The sequence below is a fragment of the Aquila chrysaetos genome, chromosome 3, assembly GCF_900496995.4.
Source record: "Aquila chrysaetos chrysaetos chromosome 3, bAquChr1.4, whole genome shotgun sequence".
NCBI classification, from domain to species: domain Eukaryota; kingdom Metazoa; phylum Chordata; class Aves; order Accipitriformes; family Accipitridae; genus Aquila; species Aquila chrysaetos.
Window position 1 is genome coordinate 77,977,744 of NC_044006.1, and position 19,286 is coordinate 77,997,029.

Below are 19,286 nucleotides of genomic sequence, written 5' to 3' on the forward strand. Positions count from 1 at the left end.
CTGTCAACAGATCTCAAGTTAAGCTGCATTATCATCATCCTTCTACTCGTTAAAAAGAAAATGGGAGCTCCTGCAAATCACAGAGGCTAGCTTAGGACAACACAGTCCCATTATTAAAATGGCAAGTGAAAGATTTTAAGGACACCAGATGGCTCCTGGTAAGAATACACTTCCTGCATACAGAACCAATTATTTATTCATGTTTTCCTTATGAACTAAAGTACACACAAGTAAAAGAAAGATGCAGACATAAGTAAGCAAACTCCCTTCACAAATCCAACCCACTGTGTGAAAGTCCCTGCCATAAAATCTGACTAACGGTACCTATGCCATGACCATCCCAACCTATCTGCCAAAGATGTTGCTGGTAAGACTCTTTTTTCTTGGAGCATTGACATAGCTAGGACAGGCAGGCGTGTTTTTCAGGAAGAAATTCCAGTGTCGGTCAGCTGTTGCGTCTAAAAGGATCCCCAAATATTCTACACTTTGTACTAAGTCACTCACTGACACCCTTATGTGATAACCAGGGTAATGAAAACAAGTCTTTTTGGCTGTCTGGGATCTCAGTCGGCTGAAGGGGTCGGTGAGGTGGCTGGTATTTCAGACAAGGCTTTTGAAATGAAGGTAGATTCTCCAGCTGCCTTCGCTATTTTGGTGCTGCCTGGAATCTCCAACACTACTATGTTCTGTGGTCTCACCTCAACATATTTCCTCCACTGCTTGACTTGCTCTGGTGTACACTAAAAACAGGGTTTCTCCACAGAGATCTTCCAGAATCTCTGTGCCAGGGACATTTTCCTTGCAAGAACAGGACTACAAAGAGTTACCAGGTCTTTTATCCACAATAAAGAGAACAAAGAGGCCTGAACCTCCCTGCAGCCATCCTGGACACAAACCTCCTGCTTTACCGCCTCCTCCCTCAGCTAAGCCAATAAATATAACAATCAGATGAAGTGTAATATTTGTTTTTTCTTGCCTCAAAAAGGAGATTTAGAGCATCTTCCTCGTGACTAACTGAATGTATAGATAAGCCCTTCACATAAACACCCTGTGGGCAATCCACTACAGCCATCTGCATGTCACTGGTCCCATTGCTGGTCATGGTGGACAGAAGGTCAAACAAGGTCTCATTGTAGATTTCCAGGTAGGATATTCGGACAGTGATGAACGGATCAACAGAATGTGCAGTTGCTTTGAAGACCTATACAAAGACAAAGAGTTTTTCAGTGGCAGTGCTAGCTCACAAACAGAATTATTAGCTATTTATGGCTTTCCAGAGAAGCTATTTATAACTTTCTGTGCAGCTACAAGTGCATCTGTGTACACGTAGCTAATTCTGAACTGTGGTTGTCTGAGGGCTGACAGGGCTAAGTCAACGGTTTTAATGATTTTGCAAAATGATAGCTTTGAAAACAACAATTTTGAAGGCCTGCTTACATTTGGGAAGCAGCATGTACTTTATGTGAGCTGGTAAGATTAAACAGGAACAACCTCTGCAATTGACAGTAAAGCAGAACTACAGAATTCCTCCCATCTTTGTTTCAGGTTGTATGTGTTGTGTCAGCCGCACACCGAGCATGTCAGTTGTCTTTGTGGGAGTGGAGAGCATTCTGCAGTATCGCTGCCTAAAGATAAACAGACCTGCCCCCTCAGAGCAGTGGTAGACTTGTGCCTCTGGACAGGGACGTGTCTATGCAGCAACGGGACCGACAAATCAGCATGTTTCAAGCCAACACCATCCCAATGCTCTGAAATGTCGCCATTATCAGTGCACAAGGTCACGGTGTAGTAAAACGAAGGTACAAAGTAACTATGTTTTACAGCCTCCTTTACTTCTTTAATGATCATTACTTAGATAAAATGAAGCAAAAAAAAAGGACCAGTGGAGATAAACATAAAACACATTCACTGTCTTAAAACACTTTTATGAGTATCAGCAAGAGCTGGTACAAGAGATGACCTTGTGATTTCTTCCAGCCTCTTTTCCCACTCAAATCCAGTACCTGCTGTATAGCTCGGGGTATGATTCCTCGATGCTTGTACTCGGCAGTTGCTCCCGTCATCGTGTAAGTTTTACCAGCCCCCGTTTGCCCATAGCACATTATCGTGCCTAGAAAAGATTCAAAAGCAAAAGAATAAACTTAGGAGGGACCGTCTGCATTTCTCAGATGGAACATCAAAAGGATCTCTCCCTCAGATCGAATCTACACTTATTGTCAAAATAATAAAAATAGCAACAAATTACCATTATAGCCAATTAAAGCTTCAGACACCAATTTCTTAGCCACAGTCTCATAAGCCAGTTCCTGGGAGGTATTGTGAAGGACGCCATCCAGTCTAAAGGACCAGTCAGTCTGCCTGTTATTCACAACTCCTTTCTTGGCATCTTTTTTGATGTATATATCTATGGTCTGAAACCCAAAAAGAGACGAAGATAACTTTGATAGCCATTAAGAGTTTCAGCAGTTATTGTCTGAAAAAAAATACCCACTGAAGACCTGGAGGTAAGTAGAAAACAGAGCACAAATAATAATATTGGTTTACTGATCTTGATGGTATTTTCTGGTAATAGATACTTTTAAAAAAGGAAATGTGGCTAAGCTCATCTGTTTACCTTTCAGTGACGTGCCTGATTTCATAAGGGGGGATAGAAATAGACTGTACCACAGGGAGACCTCTTAGGCTGAAATGGTGGTTACCACTAGGAACTCCTCAAGGAACAGTCAGAGTCCCAGTCCTTTTGAGGATCTTCTCCAGTGACTGTACCACAAGAAGTATGTTTTCCATAGTCATGCTTGCTGATACAAAACCACGAGCTACTGTCAGCACAGAGAAGCACAGCATGCAGGAACACATGAATCAACATGCACCAAAAAGTTATGCATGGCCTTAAGGAATGGAAGAATTCTGCATTTCTGTGGGCAAAAATGAAATCAAATTCCAAATCTTTCACACTTGCAATCTCTTTTTTCCTACCTTGTTGTCTGGCCCAAACTTGATCATATCTTGAGCAAAATTAGCTGTTGGCTTGACTCGCACAAATGTATGGACTCTCTTTTCTACTGCATCCATTCTAACTAGAGAGGGAAAAAAGGGAAAAATCAACAATGTTGCACTCCCTAAAATGAAATTAAATGTTATTTGTCATGAAAAGGCAAGCTACAGAGTAGTCAAGTTTAAAAATACAGCGTTGACAAATGTTCAGCTGCACTTTCTACTCTTTATTAAAAGCAACTGTGGGCAAACAGTTGCTGAAAATTCTTTGCAGCGTTGTTCTGCTCAGAAAACTGAGCATGTAAAAAGAGAAGGGTCTTACCGATCATGATTTCCTCTTGTGTATCAGGCACATTAGTGTTTGACACCACAAGCTTTTCTTCCTCTTAGCCTTGCAAAGCAAAACAATTGCAGGAATACGAGATGGATTTTCCTTTGTCTAGTGTTTTCTGTGTGTGAAGGCACACACAGACTCATTTTGTAAGGTCAGCTCATCCAGAACTGTGTTTCAAGCTTCTGAGGCTTTGAGTAAGACGTGGTATAGGTGAAACCAAGCCTGAAGGAACTCAACAGCACTGCAAAGGACCGTGCAGCCCATTGGTATGCCAACATTTCCAATGCTCTGAGCAGCAATTACCTTGTTTACAGTCTGTATTGAATATGCATTTCTCATATCTTTGTAACCTCTTCTTTATACTGATACGCAAAAATATTTTAAACTTCCTAATGAACACCTGATCTTAAAGTTTCCAGAAGAAAAAAAGTCACGTGCCTGACAACTCCTGGTGAAATTCTTGTGTTGCTCTTCTGGTCAATGCAAGTTCAGTAAGCGGCTGTCAATATCTGGCAAAGCTAGAGGATTTGCTGGCTAAAATCCACCAGAGGAGGGCTCAGAGGATACATCCAGCTGCTAAAGCCCCATCTAAGAAACATGGACTGAGTATTTTTAAATCCCTGGAACATGCAGATCCTGTGTTTTCTCTCGGCTGTTTCCTACAGACAGCCTGTGCCCAATAGTTGTGTAATATCTAGTGACAACTTCTAATTTCGGACTAGATCTTTGTATCCCTTGTATACTAAGTATTTTTATTCACCTTATCTGCTGTGACTCCTTTAAAAAGAAACATAGACATGTGAGTTGAACCAAGACTTCTCTTTATTTAAAACAGAGGTGACCATTTGAATGACTACCTGGTAAAGGTACCGTGGGCGCCGTGTCCTTTTCCTTGACTACCGCAGCGATGCCAACACAATGCCCACTGTAGAATCCAAAATAGAGCTAGGTTACCGCGACCATAATCTCTTCAGCATCGGCAACTGTCTTCAAATAAATGATCTGTGAAAAAGCACGGTGATAAAGAAGTGCACAGACGTCACCATAAGGATCGGCTCTAAGTGACACACACAAAAAGCTGCCAAAATATTTGCCAGCGCTGCGTAAATAAAGGCAGGAGCAGCACAGGTACAAGCGAAATGGAAACAGACATGGAGTTTTAAAGTTGGTAACCAGCGTGAAAATGCTACTTATCTGGTTATTGGGATTGTTAGAGATCACAAAACTCTGCTACGCAAATACAACCCGGTGCTGGAGGGGCATGTGCCTTATTTCTTCAAAGCTACAGCAAGAAGCACAGCAGGAAGAAGGAGCAGGGGAAAATTTTAGGCAAAAACTCTAATATGAATCAGAGAGAGACAGAACAAATTCCAAATGAGTGGAATTTTCCTCACTGCAACAATGCCCATTGTTCGATGTTAGGACAAAAGCAAATTAGTCCTGGGCGTATTTACTAACGTTAGAAGACGGGAAGGAAACCGGGAAACACCTCTCTGGCAGACTCTTAACCAACAGCGTAGAGACCAAAAGCTCTCCAGCTCATTAGCAATACCCCAAGCATCCAACCAATCTGATTAGTAATTGTAGGGTTTTTTTGTCTGCAGTGGAATTTTTATTGAAGCACTATGAAAAAACCTACACGTTTACTGGTCAGCTAACCAAAAACGTTTCTGGCTGTTTCACCGCTAAATCATCCGCCCCTGGTTCAAACAGGAAATGTTGAAAGGACAAGAGTGAGACTTGCTGTTACCTTTGCTCATCATTCAGCACCCGTAACATAAACCAAGCAAGCAAAGCAAATCACAATTCACAACTTGGGCCGTTGGTTTTGAAGCTCTTTATGACAAGGTGCCAAACCCATGTTCCTTGGTCCCTCCTTACACAGCAGCTGAAGCCAGCAGGACTCCCTGATTAGTTAGTCTCAAGACTAACAGACTATTTACGCTCAGAATTAATGGAAACACAGTTATCTCTGCAATGGAGGCAGACACCAACGTGCCTACACAAAGATTAATGCCAAAGGGAAATTTTAGATGGGGATTTTGGGGCTGATTGGCACAGAAATGTGTACCCAGAGCAGTGAAGTGCAGTTTTCTGAGAGACCTAAGCTTATCCACCACAGATGGACAAAAGCCTGGGCCAAATCTAAACACTGGAGAGGCAAAGCTGCTTTTGAGGTGGTGACCATGAGGCTGTCCCTAGAATTAAAACTCCAGTGATGCTTTCAGCATTGAATCCAGCCAGTTCAACATCAAAAGCCCAGTTCTGCCTCAGCACCCAGGCCATCTGCACGCCTGGGGCCACCTCTGCCCCAAGGAGAACGGGAGAGAGAAGAGCCCCAAATTACCTTCTGCCTTCCCAGCTGACTGCAAACCAGCCAGACAGTGTGGGATGCGAGGCGGCTGGTGACACGGCTGCACCAATAACGGGGGCCTAGGAGAGATGACAGTAGAGGTGGGATGAGGGCATGAAGATGGCTGAGATAACAGGCAACAGAGGGAGTGCCGTGGACAGCCATGCCCACAGCCCTGCTTGCTGGAGAGGAGGGCAAAGGAGGTGACTTGAGAGGGAGCTGGGGCCGAGGCGGGGGCTGTGGGGACAAGGACATCCATGTTTTATTAGACCTGGGGGGGTAGGGGGGTGGAGATGGTGGGGACACAAGGTCTTGAGGAGGAGAGGCTGGGGGATGGCGAGAGGGAGAGCAAGGCCAACGGAGACATCGCCTGAGTGAGGGGGACAAAGCCTGGGGGGCAGAAGGCGAGGCCTTGCCGGGGGGGGGACGACGAAGCGTGGAGGAGGGGGACAAAGCCTGGGGGGCAGGAGGCGAGGCTTTGCCGGGGGGGGGGGGGACGAGACCTGGAGGAGGGGCACTAAGCCTGCGGGGCTGATGCGGCCTGTGGGGACACCACGGCCCGAGGAGACGGCTGACGACAAGGCCCTGAGGAGGGGTCGACCCCCGGGAGCAGCCCCCACCCCTCACCTACCTGCGTCCCCTCCTCAACCGGGCCCGGGCGAGGAGAAGCCGCGGCGGCCGGCGGGGGCTGTGTACGCCGTTGCCATGGCACCCACCTCTTCCGGTCTCTCCCGGAAGCGGAGGGAGGCGGAAGTGGGGGGTGTGTGTGTGTGAGGGCCGCGTTACGGTGGCCGGGCGGGGACAAGGCGCGGGGGAGGCGAAGCGAGGCGGGGAGCGGCGGGAGCGGTCGGGAAGATGCTGGAGACGACGACGACGGCGGCGGCGGCGGTGGCCGAGCCGGAGCTGGACCCTGAGGACTTGGTTCATTTCTCGGTGGGCGATTTGCCCAGCCGCGGCTACGGCGTGATGGGCGAGATCCGGCGGCAGGGCAAGCTCTGCGATGTGACCCTCAAGGTGCGGCCCGGCCCGGCCCCGGGGGGGGGGGGGGGGGGGAGGCTGAGGGACCCCCCGATCCCTGAGGGGATGGTGAGGGACCCTCCGGTCCCTTTGCCTGGGAGAAGGAGGGAGCTGGGGTCCCCTCGGGTGCCTTTGGTGAGGGGACAAGGCAGGGAGGTGAGGGTCCCTTTGGGGGGGGGGGGGGACTGGGGGGCCCCTTTGGTGGGGGATAAGGGAGGAGCTGAGGGCCCCCCCAGCCCCTTTGCTGGGGAGACGGGGGAGCTGAGGGTCCCCCCTCCCCATGGTTTTTGGCAGTGGAGAAGGGCGGTGTTAAGACACCCCCCCCCCCAGCCCCCTCAGTGGGGTGTAAGGGGGTGTTGGGCCTCCCCAGCCCTGGGGGGTGGGGTGGGGGGGCTCTGTGAGGGTCCCTTGGGGGTGAGGGGGGTGCCGAGCACCTCCAGGCCAGGGTGGGCGCAGGGACGTGCCGGTGACACCCCGACGCTGTGCCTCAGCCCGGGGAACGGGGTGGGAGATGGAGCCTCCATCTCCCTTGGGACCGTTGTGGTTTTTCCAGCAGCCAGGCAGGGTGATTCAATAAAATGTCTTGTTTTGGGAGAAAACGGGGCACCCCAGACCCCCTGCCACATTTCAGTGCTGGTCCCGGCACTGAGGAGTGGTTTGGGAGGTGACGCTGTGGATGGGGTTGGTGCAGGTTTATGGACCAACCTCTGCTCCAACCCATGGGAGAAGAGTCCTTTTCCCTAAGAAACCTCTATCTTTTACAAACATCCACTTTCTTACATCAAAGAAATAATCTATAACCTTGGTAAATCCTCAGGATTGTGTGCCTGGGTCTGGGGGGTTGGCTGGAAGGCTTTGAGGGTGGCCCGTGGCTAGCGCCAGGCAGGAGATGCTGGAGTCCTTCAGACCGGGAGCTCACGGGCAGAGGAGTTTGTTGTGGGGTGGGTGCGACATGCAACTCCTAGGATCGGTTGAGTCATTCCAGAATTAACACTGAAGTTTAATTAAACGTGAAGGTGTTTCCCAGCCTACTCATGCTGAAACTTTTCACCTACCTCCCGCTGCCGAAGAGGGAGCTGGCAAGGGTTGTGCCTGTTGTGGAGACCGCAGGACGCGTGATTGGGGTGCACCCCTGGGCTATGCAGGGCTGCTTCATCCCTGTAGATCAGCTGTAGCCTCCCAGAAAGAGGGACTGCTTCGCAGGGTGAAATGCTCATTGTGAAGAGCATGGCTGTGCACTGATCCTCCTTGGCGGAGGTTGTACCTTCTAAGACGTGGAATTTGCGATAGTCTGTAACGTATCCCTGGGGGAATTCTGTGACAAAACTGGTTTGTGATGGAGAGCACCGTTTTATTAGAATTAAATTTTGTATTATTGAGGTGGCTTCGTGTTGCAGAAGAAGATTCTCAGGTCCTGCGAGTCCCACAGCTCTGGAATCACGGTAGTGAACCAGCTGTGGGTCCTGTTGCTGGAGTTGGGCTGCTCTGCACGGTCTGGAGGGAGACAATAGCGACGAGGTATATGACCCCGGCCTTATCTCGAATAAATGCCTGACCATTGTTCTGCAAAACTCTTCTGAATAAGTTTCCATCCCTGTAGATTTACCACAGCAAGCAAAGTGCTTTTTACATCTTGCTTATCTCACTTTGTACATCTTCTGTGGCAGAGTGGGAAAACTTTTAAAGTCTTGAGGGCTGAAGGAGCTCTCCAGTCCAGCCGTCAGAATGAGTGCCCTGACGATGCTGGGCAGCTTTATGGATGAGGGTACCATGTTGGCCCTGCTTTCTTTTTTCCTTTTATTATTTTCTCTTCCAGGGACTGTTGCTATGTGGGGAGAGTGCAGAGCCTTTCATCCCTACAAAGGTTGAAAATATATTAAGAAAGATGTCTCTGTCATTCTTAAAATGAGTCTTAACTTTCTCCGCTGCCTGGTTAATTCTTTATTATACTGAAGAGAGATCCCAGCAACGACCAATTCATTTGGCAGAGGGCTGACAGTGTGTTTCCATGTTAGTTCAAACAGTCCAGCTTTCCCTCGTAGACACGCAGCCTCAGTACCCAAAGTGCTTCGTTCTTTGATTCCTCTTGTTGTATTGAGTCACCATGTCAAAATATCCCACCTGTTTGCCGCTTCTGCCTCTTGACATCAGATTTCTCAGTGCCCATGTGTCCCATGGCGATTGAATTAATGCAGCCTGCTGAATCCAAGCCAAACCTTTCCTCCCCGTTGTTCAGTACAGGGTGTCTTCTCCAGCTGCTGAATGTTTAAGAAGTAATTTTTCTTAGCTGGACTTTGGAGGTGGCTTTGAATCAGTTAGCCACCTTGAACACAGCTGACGCAAAACATGCTCTTCCTTGACCTTGCTCAGGAACACTTTCCGCATGCATTGGTGAAGCTGTAAATCCAGTGCCATGCAGAAGAAGCCTGCGAAGTGAGTTGTTTAGCAGGGATGGCGTTTGAATACTTCTTAACCAAAATGAAGGTAGCAAAAGCACCGAGAAGCATTGAAAGTCCATACCCAAAGGAAACCATAGTGTGTCCTGATGTGTGTCGCATCACTGAAGTGAGTTTGTTGCCCTTTTTTTCAATCCTAGTGCTTTTAGGCTGTCACATCTATAAAGAAAAAAAGCTGCCAAACACCACTTTGGGCCAGAAGTTGGATTCCTCCTGATATGACCAGCATTCAGGCTCATGGCTGAAACAGGAGCAAGCAGCGTTGTTGCAGCGCAGTTCAGGTTTTTAGTGGCCTCTTTACCGATATCGTGGTTGGGGTCAATGGCTGTAAATGATTCTCCTGGCCCACAGAAATGTTTGCTGTACAAACAGGCCTAAAATTGTTAGGAAGTGTCGGTACTCTCGTTTGTTTGTTTTAATTATTCCCCTCGTAAAGCCAGGCAAGCATTCATTCAGTAAATAGGAGGGGCAGAATTTGTTCTCCTTTCTCAGAAACTGTCTTGCTGCAGTTCATGCTGCTCTGCGGGAGACGGTGCTGCCTCAGCAGCGTACAGCAGCTGGGTTTAGATGCGATTAAAAGCAAGAAGTGCTGATTTGACTGGCTCCCTTGGAGCTCCGATTATTCAAACTCAGCTTAGGGAAACCTGTCACTGCTTCTCCTGATTGTCCATGTGAAAACGAAGTTTCACGGGGCAGTAAGTGAGCTGCGTGTCTTTCCAGCAGCTTAGGATGTGTTCATCGAGAGCCAAAGCTCCTTTCCTGCACGGATGGTCGAGCCTACAGATTTGAAAAGTCCTTTTCTATTCCTGTCTCTTAAATAGCTGCAGGTCAGAGCTCCTCTTGAAGATGTTCCATCACAGGCATCTGTCCTTTCAATCTCCCTTTAGCGACTCTGAAGTGTTTACTTAAAGAGTAATTTTAGGATGGTTTGGTAGAAACAAATGTGAATAAACTGGAGGGAGGAGGGTAGCAAGGAGGCACACCTTATTCTGTGGTTAGTTCATTTTCCTTTGGTGAAAGTAGGATTTTTGCTTACTAAAGCCAAATTTATGCTACTGCTTTCTTCTCTCCGGATTGCTAGGTTGTGTCTCAGCGTGGCCTTGTCTGGTTAAAAAAAAAACAAAAACAACAAAACCTGTTTGCCAGTTTAACCTGACCAGTTTTCAGTTTTGGACTCTACACTTTGAGGTGTGATAGTAGACCCTGAAATCAGGGCGTCCTGCAAAACCAGCAGAGAAGCAGCTGTTCTCCATGCACCTCTCCATACCCTGCATCTGGAACCAAACTGGGGTTTCCAGTGATGGACTGAAGTTTGAATTGTCCAGATTCCTCAGGCTTGAAATGGGCTGTGAGTGGCAAAATTTATATACGTGCGAGGGATGGGTTCAAATTTAATGAGCTTAGCATCTCTGGCTATGGAGCAGAACCTGGTGTAAGGAGATCTCCTCTGGGTGCCACCTACTATGGGTCAGATGTTTTTGCAGTTACTGACAGCTGGGTTTTTCAGATTAAATCAGTGAGGTTTGATTTCTGCGTCCACCTGTTTTCCCCCAGAAACTGGATATAAAGCCTTTTCTTTCAGGCTGTCTTCATATTAGGAGACTTTTGGGTTGTTTTCTGGCTTCCTCGTTTGCAGTGCTGTCATCCTCCAGTCCAGGCACTACTCCGCTTCTCCCCGGAGCTCTTTCTTCCCAAGAGCATTTCACCCTTAGCATCGCTTTCTGTCTAAAAATGAGCTGGGAGTCTTCAGTTATTTCTACTATCAGCACTGCCGTTGATTTTACCTTATTGGTAGAAATTCATTAGCTTCTTACTAAGCTCACTGGATGAGAAAAGCTCTGCATTAAAGATTTGGGCCCTCATTGCTTTGGTTTCCTGTGCACAATAGCACAGCAGAACCCTTCCCACTTATTTTACAGTGGATTTGCAGTCTTTTTTTCTATGTGTCTGTGTTCTCAAAGCATTTTAGAGCTCACAAATAAATGCTGCAAAAATGTGAAAAATGTCAGTTCACTGACGAGTGCACGTATTTGGGGGTGTTATTCCCTGATCTGGAGATCCTGATCTGCTTTTTAATTGTAGAAAAGAAGCTACTCCGTGTTTGTGTTCTTCCTGAGCATTGTGTTTTGAAGACAAATATCCTCTTGAGGTGAAAGCTGCTTGGGTAGCTTTGTTTTCTGGAGTTTGCATCTCTGCTTTAGGCCACGGTACAAGTGCTCTCTGGGGACACATCAGCAGCTTGCTGGAAGCCTGTGGACTGCACCGCTCCATAAAACAGGGAAGCAATACTTGTCCTATTTCTTCATTGATAAATTTGGGGGGTTTATAGCTCCTGCTTGCTGCAGTCGGAGCCAGAGAACCGAGTGCCAGGCTGGCACCTCCAGCAATCTTGGCTAAACCTCAGTCAAAAGAGAGAAGGTTTGTGCCTTTCTGAATCCTCAAAGAGCGAAGTTAATGTGAGCTCTTCTTATTGTTGCTGCTCCTTGTTTGGTTTTGAATCGCTCGAATGCCATATTTCCATGACTAACTCCAAGACTAATTAGAAAAGTCTCTTTAAAAAATAATGCAAGCCTGGCAAGTTAAAATACTTCCAAGCAAGTTAAAATACTTCCAAGCTGTGGAGAGGTTATATTATTTGTTTCATGTACAATCCGAATTGGACTGACAGGTGATAGTCCTGTTGGCTTTTCTCCCCTTCTAATCACAGTTTTTCCAAAGCAGACTGTTAACTCGAAACCCCCCAGACTCAGGCAGATGCACCCGAGAGAGCTGCTGCTGCCAAGCAGACGCAGAGGTGGAGGAGCCTCCCTTTGTCCCGCCATGGCAGATAAGTGGAATTCCAGACAGCTTAGGCTGCGTGCGTAATTTCAGCAAGGTCCTTGAAAACCCTGTGCCTGGCTGCTCTGCAGATGTGTGAGCATGTTTGTGAGATCTTTAAGGAGAATGAGCTTGGTGGGAGAGGGAATATCTTTTTATTTGAGGAGCCGATGGATTTAGAAAACAGATAATCTGTTATGCATGTGAGACCTTTAGGTTAAGGACCTTATTTAAATCTTGTCATACAGCAGTAGCGAGCTACTTTGGATTACGATTGGACTTGGGTTTTCACCCGAGGTCTCAGCTAGCGTCACTGCTGTTCCCCTTATGTAAAAGACGAGTATTTTTAGTGCTTTATGAAGACATTAAACCTGAAGCGTTAGGAGAAACCGCACATTTCTGCACTAAGCTTTTTAGTCTGTTTCTTTGAGCATGGCAAAAAGGCCTTACTGTCTGACTTCCAAACCCACTTGCACTGGTTTTTATTTGCTTTCCTTAAAGCAAAAGTTGTCCCACAGTTTCAGGTGGGCTTCAGCAACCTGGGTATTTAACCTGGTGCCTGGCAGGGGCACTGGCAGGTATTTCTTGTCCAGTTAGGAGCAGGAGGTGATTCCCTGGGATGCTTCCTTTCCCCTGTCCCCATGGGAAGTGGAGGGACTGGGGTCCAGCAAAGCTATTCAGCTCCTCTGAGCTGGAAGTGAATTATCTGGGAACGTGTGTTTGTTGTACATGCAAAAGGGATGTCTTTTCTCGTTCAAAGCAATTAGTTACCATTATACCAGCAGGACTCTAGTTAGCCTAGACTACAAGGATGCCTGACTTAACGGCATCAATCTCTTGGTTTTGCACATGCCGAGTTTGATCAAAACTCTTTCACGTCTCATCCAGCTACTATTTGGGTGGGAAGGGGTGGGTGGGGAGGAAGGGTATTTATTTCAATGCCTGAATTTTGATACAAGATTTCTTAAACTTTGCTGTTCCATTATCTTCTGCCTAGCAAAACTTTGCTACGATGGCTTGGACACTAACTTAATTTCTACTATGGCCTCTCTGTGACTTGAATGCCAATGTCATGTCAGGAAAGATGGGGGGGGGGGTTGAGAAGATCCTTGCAGCAGAGAACTCGAGAGACTTCTCAGCTATGCAGGGTATGATGTCGTGAAAACAATAGATGCCTTTATTACACCTACACCATTTTTCTATGGAGAAAGCTTCATTGTACTCTGGAACTTGTTAACATTTTGTGGACGTGGGAGTGTAAGGGAGAGCATGTCTCTTATTACCCAGTTAGAGAACATGTTGAAAGGGAGTTCTGTGATATTTGTGGTCAGAAAGGATGCTTTGCAAGCAGCGGTTCTGTTCTTGTTTCTGCTAAACAGTATTTTTTTTGCCTTAAAATAAAGGCACCTAAAATTACATATTGTAAAATAGCGCATCCTTGCATAAAGGTGGAAATCTTCTGAAAGGCAAGGTGTTTTGCTCAGACTATGAAAGGGATGACAGTCCTACCTGAAGGGCTTATCCTCAAGCCTCTTCCCAGTGAGCTTACTGATGTGGAGTTCCTGGGGTATTTCTCTTTTTGGTGCTTGTATAAATAGCTAATTCTGGCTTGGTGATGTGGATATGATTAAGTTTGTAGTGATTTCATTTGTGCCTGGAGAATAGTCCTGAACTCCAGGCTCAGAAAGCAAAAGATAAATGCACTGATTTGTCTTTAACTCAACAGGAGCACCTGATTTCTCTAACATCGTGGGTATTGCTCCTAAACAGTCTATTCTTGCAAATGAGGGCTTTCACCTTCAGCTGAAAGCTGAAATCCTCAACCGAGACTGGTTTAGACGCACGTCTCGTGATGACACAGAGCAAGGGAGTCCAAATACTGAGTGACATCCCAGCTTACAGACATTTCTGGGCAGTTTGCCCCATGACACTAGGTAGGCAATAAAATCCTGCTGCCAGCAGGGAGCTGCCGCTGTCGGAGATGCCAGCTCTCTGGGTTGGTGGCATCCTGCCCTCTGGACACCTCAGTCCTGGGGTGTATGCAGCAGTATATGAATATAAAAATAAAATAAAAAGGAAGATTTGAGACAACTCTTGAATACGGATGGAAAGGGCAGCCAGTTCCAAAGGCTGCGTGGCCAAGTATGAGCTGCTCTGTAGAATCAAAACAGGAACTGAGCAGTCCGTCCCTGCCAGCCACACTTAGTGAGGACAAAATGGTTTTTTTCGCAACCAGACAAAGATTTTTCTGTATTTTTTTTATGTTCTGCTGGTACTTCTGGAATTAGTGGGCAGGGCTGTGATAGATTTTGAGCAAGGGGAAACTTGTCAATGGTAGCAAGAATAGCATGAGCTCTTTTTCACTTTCTTGTTAGACTTACGTGACTGTAGCGTGAGTCCATCAGGCATAGGAAAGCATATTTATTTGGTCATAAGAAAGGGAGATCATTTGGCTGTGGGGATAGGGAGCACTTTTTGAAACAGAAGACGCAAGGATGAATTGAGGGGACATGTGCTGTGTGCTCATCCTCAGAAGTATTTTTCATTTCTACAGGAAAAACAGGTATTGTCCTTCGCCTGCAGCAAGAAATTCAGTTGTTCCTTCGGGACTTGCTGTTAAGCACTGATGGTATGAACATTATGATAGCTTCTAGACCAGAGATCCCAATTTATAAATCTCCCTGAGGGCCCTCTATCATTACAGGAGCAAGTTTTAAAAAAAAAAAAAAGGAACCGCAAGTTTTGTCTTGTCCGGTACCAGGAAATAGTTTCCGTTCAACTGGTGGCAATCGCAGCGTGGATCAGCTCTTTGCTGATACAGCTCCGTGGATCTTGCTGCTGACAGGGGCCAGTCCCAGTCCTCCCCCTTCCCCTGCTATGACAGCAGAAAATTATTCCCAGTTTTTGTACAGCTTATTTCTGTTTTATTTCCCTGAACGGCGAGGTCAGGCGAGCGTTAGCACCAGTGCAAGGGAAGCAGTTGTGAACTACGTGGCTCCATCTGCGCCGTCCAGCTGTACCCTGCGCATAGATGGGGACCGAGCCGGGCAGGAGGTCCAGCCCTGCGTGGGGAGCTGAGGTTTCTCCCTGCAGGTAACCAAAATGAACTCAGGTTAGTTCAAACCCTGCCTTACCTGTGCAGGGTATCCATGGTGCAGTTAATCTGTTAAATGGGGCATTCCCCAAGGTGAAACCCTTTCCTTAACGAAGGGTGAGTACCGCACCAGGGGAACAATCCTGTCCCTTGGAGTTGCTGAGCGGCTTGGAGCCGGAAGGGTGGTGCTACCCAGACACAAGGTATTTCATCCCTGTGATGATACAGCTCTCATTAACCTGGCAGGAATCTTGCTGAATGACTATAAAAGATTGCTTTTGCAATAAGCAGGCATATTATTTATAATAAGGTCATTTGGTGACAGCCCATTGTGGGGTGAGATCACGGTGATGCATCCCTGAAACTGGAGCACAGTGGAAAGCTTCAGTTCTGCATGGACTGTTGGACAGTGCTAAAATCTGTTGTATTTGGACTTGGAGCCTAAAGGATCTCTTGTGGTTTGATCCCTTTCTGCCTTTCCTAGGGAGAAATGCAGGCAGTGGAGATGCAGTTTAATATACGCATCTGTCAGAGAGGCAAGGTCAAAAAAAGCCCAAACAGGCTCGTGCTGTGAGCAGGACGCAGAAGTCTGGAGCTGCAGCGTTGAACTCCTAGGAAGAATAAGGGCAGGTTGTTGCAGATGGTATTTGTCTGGTTCAGTGGTGACATTACCGGTGGCTGTCTATATGCCATGGTCCTTCATCGCTGCCCAGAGTGACAGCATGATGGCACGTGGAGAAATGCAGCACTGGCAAAAGACATGGGAAGCGCCGATTGACCTTGTGCTTGACAGACAGGGAGAGGGAATCATGAGCTGTGCTGGTGAGCTCTTCGAGGCTTGGGAAATCCTGGGGCACCGCAGACTGGATAAATCCCAGCGACTGAAATCAGTGAATTTAACCATGGCGTAGATGGCTATCCAACACACAGATCCATTTTAAAGCTAAATCTATTTTAAAAATTAATTTCAAGCAAGTGTTGCTTTTGTACTTTACAGTTATTTTCTGAAACAGAGGGCTTTTTCTCAATGTTGGGTAACACTGTAGGCTTGTTTGTTTTGAGTAAATAGAGCCTTGCTGTTGAAATTGGTATTAGCTTTAGTTATAAGGTTAACTTTGGTTATAACTAGAGGATCGCTGTATGCATTTGAAGGTGTATCATTTTAATAGGTGCCTATTCAATTTTAGTACTACTTTTTACTTTTAAAAAGGTGAAATGACATTTGAATAGCTGTGATTTTTGGCAAATTGTGTTTGGGTGGAAATGAAATTAAACGAAAATGTTTTTCTTGCACACTCAACCACATTCTGCACTGCCTGGATGGGAGTGCTCTTCCAAACACGTCTTGTAGTTAAGAGATATATTAAACCAAAGTAAGTATTGCAGTTGGACTGACTTCCTTCCAGGCACCACAATGTCTTTCAAAATTTCAGAGATAGGAGGCCTTGTTCTTTCACCTTGTTTCAAGCCAGAGAAACGTGAAAAGCAAAAATGGGGCTTTCCTGTGTTTTGGGACATTTGAGACACCTGGGAAGGGGTTTCCCTGCAGAAGCTGGGTACTCCAGACCAGCTCCTGGTCAGTGACTCCCAGCACTGCAGTCCTCTGCCCTGTAGTTGAAAACATTTCCAGGAAAAAAAAAAAAAAAAAAAATTTTTTTTGAAGAATTGCATCTTGCATGAAAGAAAATAGCCTGGAGTTTTTAATCAGCCCTTTGCCCTTGACCAAGGAACAGATCTGTCTTGTGCTGCAGGCTTCATCTATGGGCATGTATCTCTTGCTTTAGCAGCAGTGTCTGTCCCCCAGCTCCGAAACGACACTGGTAACACTTCGACCTCGCTCCGCATATGGCAGCAAGGAGCTGGGGAAGTAACAAGGACAGGCCAGGTCCTGCCGCTGAGCTACCAGAGTCCTCCTGCAGCTTCTGCCAGGTCTGTGCCAGACGTCCTAGGCTGGCGTGCACTGCACGAGAGATACAGCATTAAGGTATGGCAATAATGAGACCTGTTTCGTTAGCTTCGCTGGTGTTTATTCCTCCCGTCAGTGGGCTGGGTCAGGAGCAGCTGCTGCAGGCATGGCTGATGGAGTGGCTTCATCCACAGGGTAGGAATGGGCCGGGAAGCGCCGGAGCTTGCCGAGCAGGTCCGGTGTTTCTGAGCCTTGGGGCTGGAATGTGGACAGGCTGAGCAGCGAGTTAGTCATCGCGGTCAACCAGGTTGCGGCTGGTCATACATAAACCTTTCCCCAGCGAGAAGTCCCAAACAAAGAGCTTCAGCTCCCAAGGCTCCTTATTTACCCATCTTAATCCTGTACCTCTTTTGCTTCTCTCACGAGCAGCACCTTGGTCACTGGCTTACATGGAGACACGAACAGAAGCAAAGTTGTTCGTGTGTGCACGTGCTCGACCTGGCGGTTAGCCATGCGGAGTGAGGAAATTAAAACCCCACAGCCATGGACACAGTGAGGTTTTGTCAGCTTTCAGGGGTGCACAGGTTCTTGAATCGCTTCCTTCCTCTTATGGGCTTTTCTCATTAAACTTGGTGTACTTTATAAGTATTTTTAAACCTCTTGCGTTAGAGAGGCCAGGCCAGAGTTTGCGCTCGCTTGCAAGAGGCTGTGTAAAGCCAGGGTGGGGAACCCTGCTCCGCAAATGTTAGTTACTTAAACAGGACTAGCACTTGTGGCCTTGAGCTCAGTCCCCTCTTTGACCATGGGCTCCTTTGTGAGTCCTAGCAGTCTCGACTCCTTTTGCCAGATACACCCCGTCCTACTGCATGCCCACAAGGAAGCTGCTGATGATTTTGCCTGTTGAGGGAGCATGGGCTGTGCCCGTACTGTGGTCCAGCACTTGCTGCTGTAGCACCGGTAGAGCTGTTAAGTTCTGTGCTTGTCCTTACCAGCTTGCTGCTATAAAACATCCATCCTCTTGCTTTGATTACCTTATTCGTTTCTGCTTCTTCCCTCTCTCTCTCTTGGAACATCATCTTAGCCCTCATCTGCCAAGCAAGCCCTCTTATTCCTGCCTCTATCCCCACCACAGTCTGGCTCCTGCTCGGCTGTCTCAGGTGCTCATCTCCTTCTGCTCGATGCCGGCACAGGAGGTGGAGTTAAAGCATGAGATAAATTAATGACTGAGTTAGCAGAGAAGGGAACAGAGCAGCAGAGTATTTGCTGGTATTTGTGGCACAGCTCTCAAGTCTTAGAGCCTCTGGGATGTTTTATATGTGGATTTGGGTTAGTAGAAGAGATTGATACTGACCTTTACCCATCTTGAGCTAACAAGTCACTGTACAAGTATATATATGAGGTTTTTTTTCCGTGAGCTGTAATAGTCCATACCATTTCACTTGCTGCTCTTGCTCTGGGCATTGGGAACTCTGCAAAATCCAGGACAGCGGGGTTTGTCCAGGCACAGTGGACAGCATGGGCAGGGCTTCAGGCACACCTAAGCTGACCAGGACAGAGGCTCTCCAAAAGTAGTCCTGCCATTGCCAGGCTGGAGCAAGTCTTGGAAGCAGTTCGACTGGATGTTTGCAGCACTATTTTAAATTGGGAAGCTCAGGCAAAACAGACTTGCCCCTGCACCTGAGGCACACAGTGCCGTGAGCTGACCACACGCTAAATGTTTGTGATTCCCAGTCGTCGTGCAGGCAGGCACGCACAGCGAGCAGCTGGGTGGTCAAGCTGGTTTTAAAAAAATCTTGTAACAGCATTTGTGGCAGTTGAGTACGCTTTTGTTTAAAAAGGAAAAAAAAAAAAATCCCGCTTGCTTATGCATCTTGTGTAGAGCCCAATTCCTCTCTTTTTTTCATGTGTCAGGGATTTTGCTCTCTAAACTCCCAGCAAGTTGTATTTACTGGGTGTGAGAGCTCTGGGCCTAGAAGGAGAGGCAAGGCACTGTTGGGAACCATGAAAACCCTGAATGCAAACAACATTTTTGTTAATAAGCTGCCTAGACATGAAAGGGTGATGAAGCTTTTTGTAGAGGAGTGCAGAGGAGAAGAGAAGGGCTTCTGGGATGACCTGGAGAGTAGAGGACCTGCTGTGCCAGCTTGTTTGTCCCAGCAAAACAAAGCTCAAATGGGAAAATCTTGCTTAAGTGGGGAAAAAGGGCAGTTCTGCACAAGCTCAGATTGGCAGAGGCTGGTGTGAGTCAGGTTAGCCTGGAAATTAGGGAAAAAAAGCTCTGAACCAACAGAGAGAAGTAATTAGAGCAAAGATCT

At 47.0% G+C, this 19,286-nt stretch overlaps 2 protein-coding genes across 10 annotated transcripts in view; one reads left to right on the top strand and one right to left on the bottom strand.

The window, feature by feature from the left end:
• The window catches only part of KIF9 (kinesin family member 9), a 28,143-nt gene extending 21,721 nt beyond the window's left edge, over positions 1-6,422 (bottom strand). For 4 of the 8 annotated variants that reach the window (XR_003922527.2, XR_005931986.1, XR_005931987.1 and 1 more), the window contains exons 1-7: positions 6,313-6,422; positions 5,676-5,761; positions 4,186-4,330; positions 2,977-3,077; positions 2,246-2,411; positions 2,004-2,110; positions 977-1,201 (exon numbers count right to left, since the gene is read on the bottom strand). Coding sequence is in view for 5 of the 8 variants with exons in the window: in XM_030007620.2 (XP_029863480.1) it covers positions 977-1,201; positions 2,004-2,110; positions 2,246-2,411; positions 2,977-3,072 (594 nt within the window). In the remaining 3 variants the exon portion in view is untranslated. The other 4 variants (XM_041122090.1, XM_030007622.2, XM_030007621.2 and 1 more) reach the window with 4 other exon arrangements.
• A 40-nt stretch (positions 6,423-6,462) lies between these two features.
• Positions 6,463-19,286, top strand: part of KLHL18 (kelch like family member 18) — a 28,010-nt gene continuing 15,186 nt past the window's right edge. Inside the window, exon 1 of one of the 2 annotated variants that reach the window (XM_030010044.1) lies at positions 6,463-6,695. In XM_030010044.1, the coding sequence (XP_029865904.1) occupies positions 6,537-6,695 (159 nt within the window). In that variant the 5' untranslated portion in view covers positions 6,463-6,536. The remainder of the gene's footprint in view (positions 6,696-19,286) is intronic. The other variant, XM_030010045.2, reaches the window with a different exon arrangement.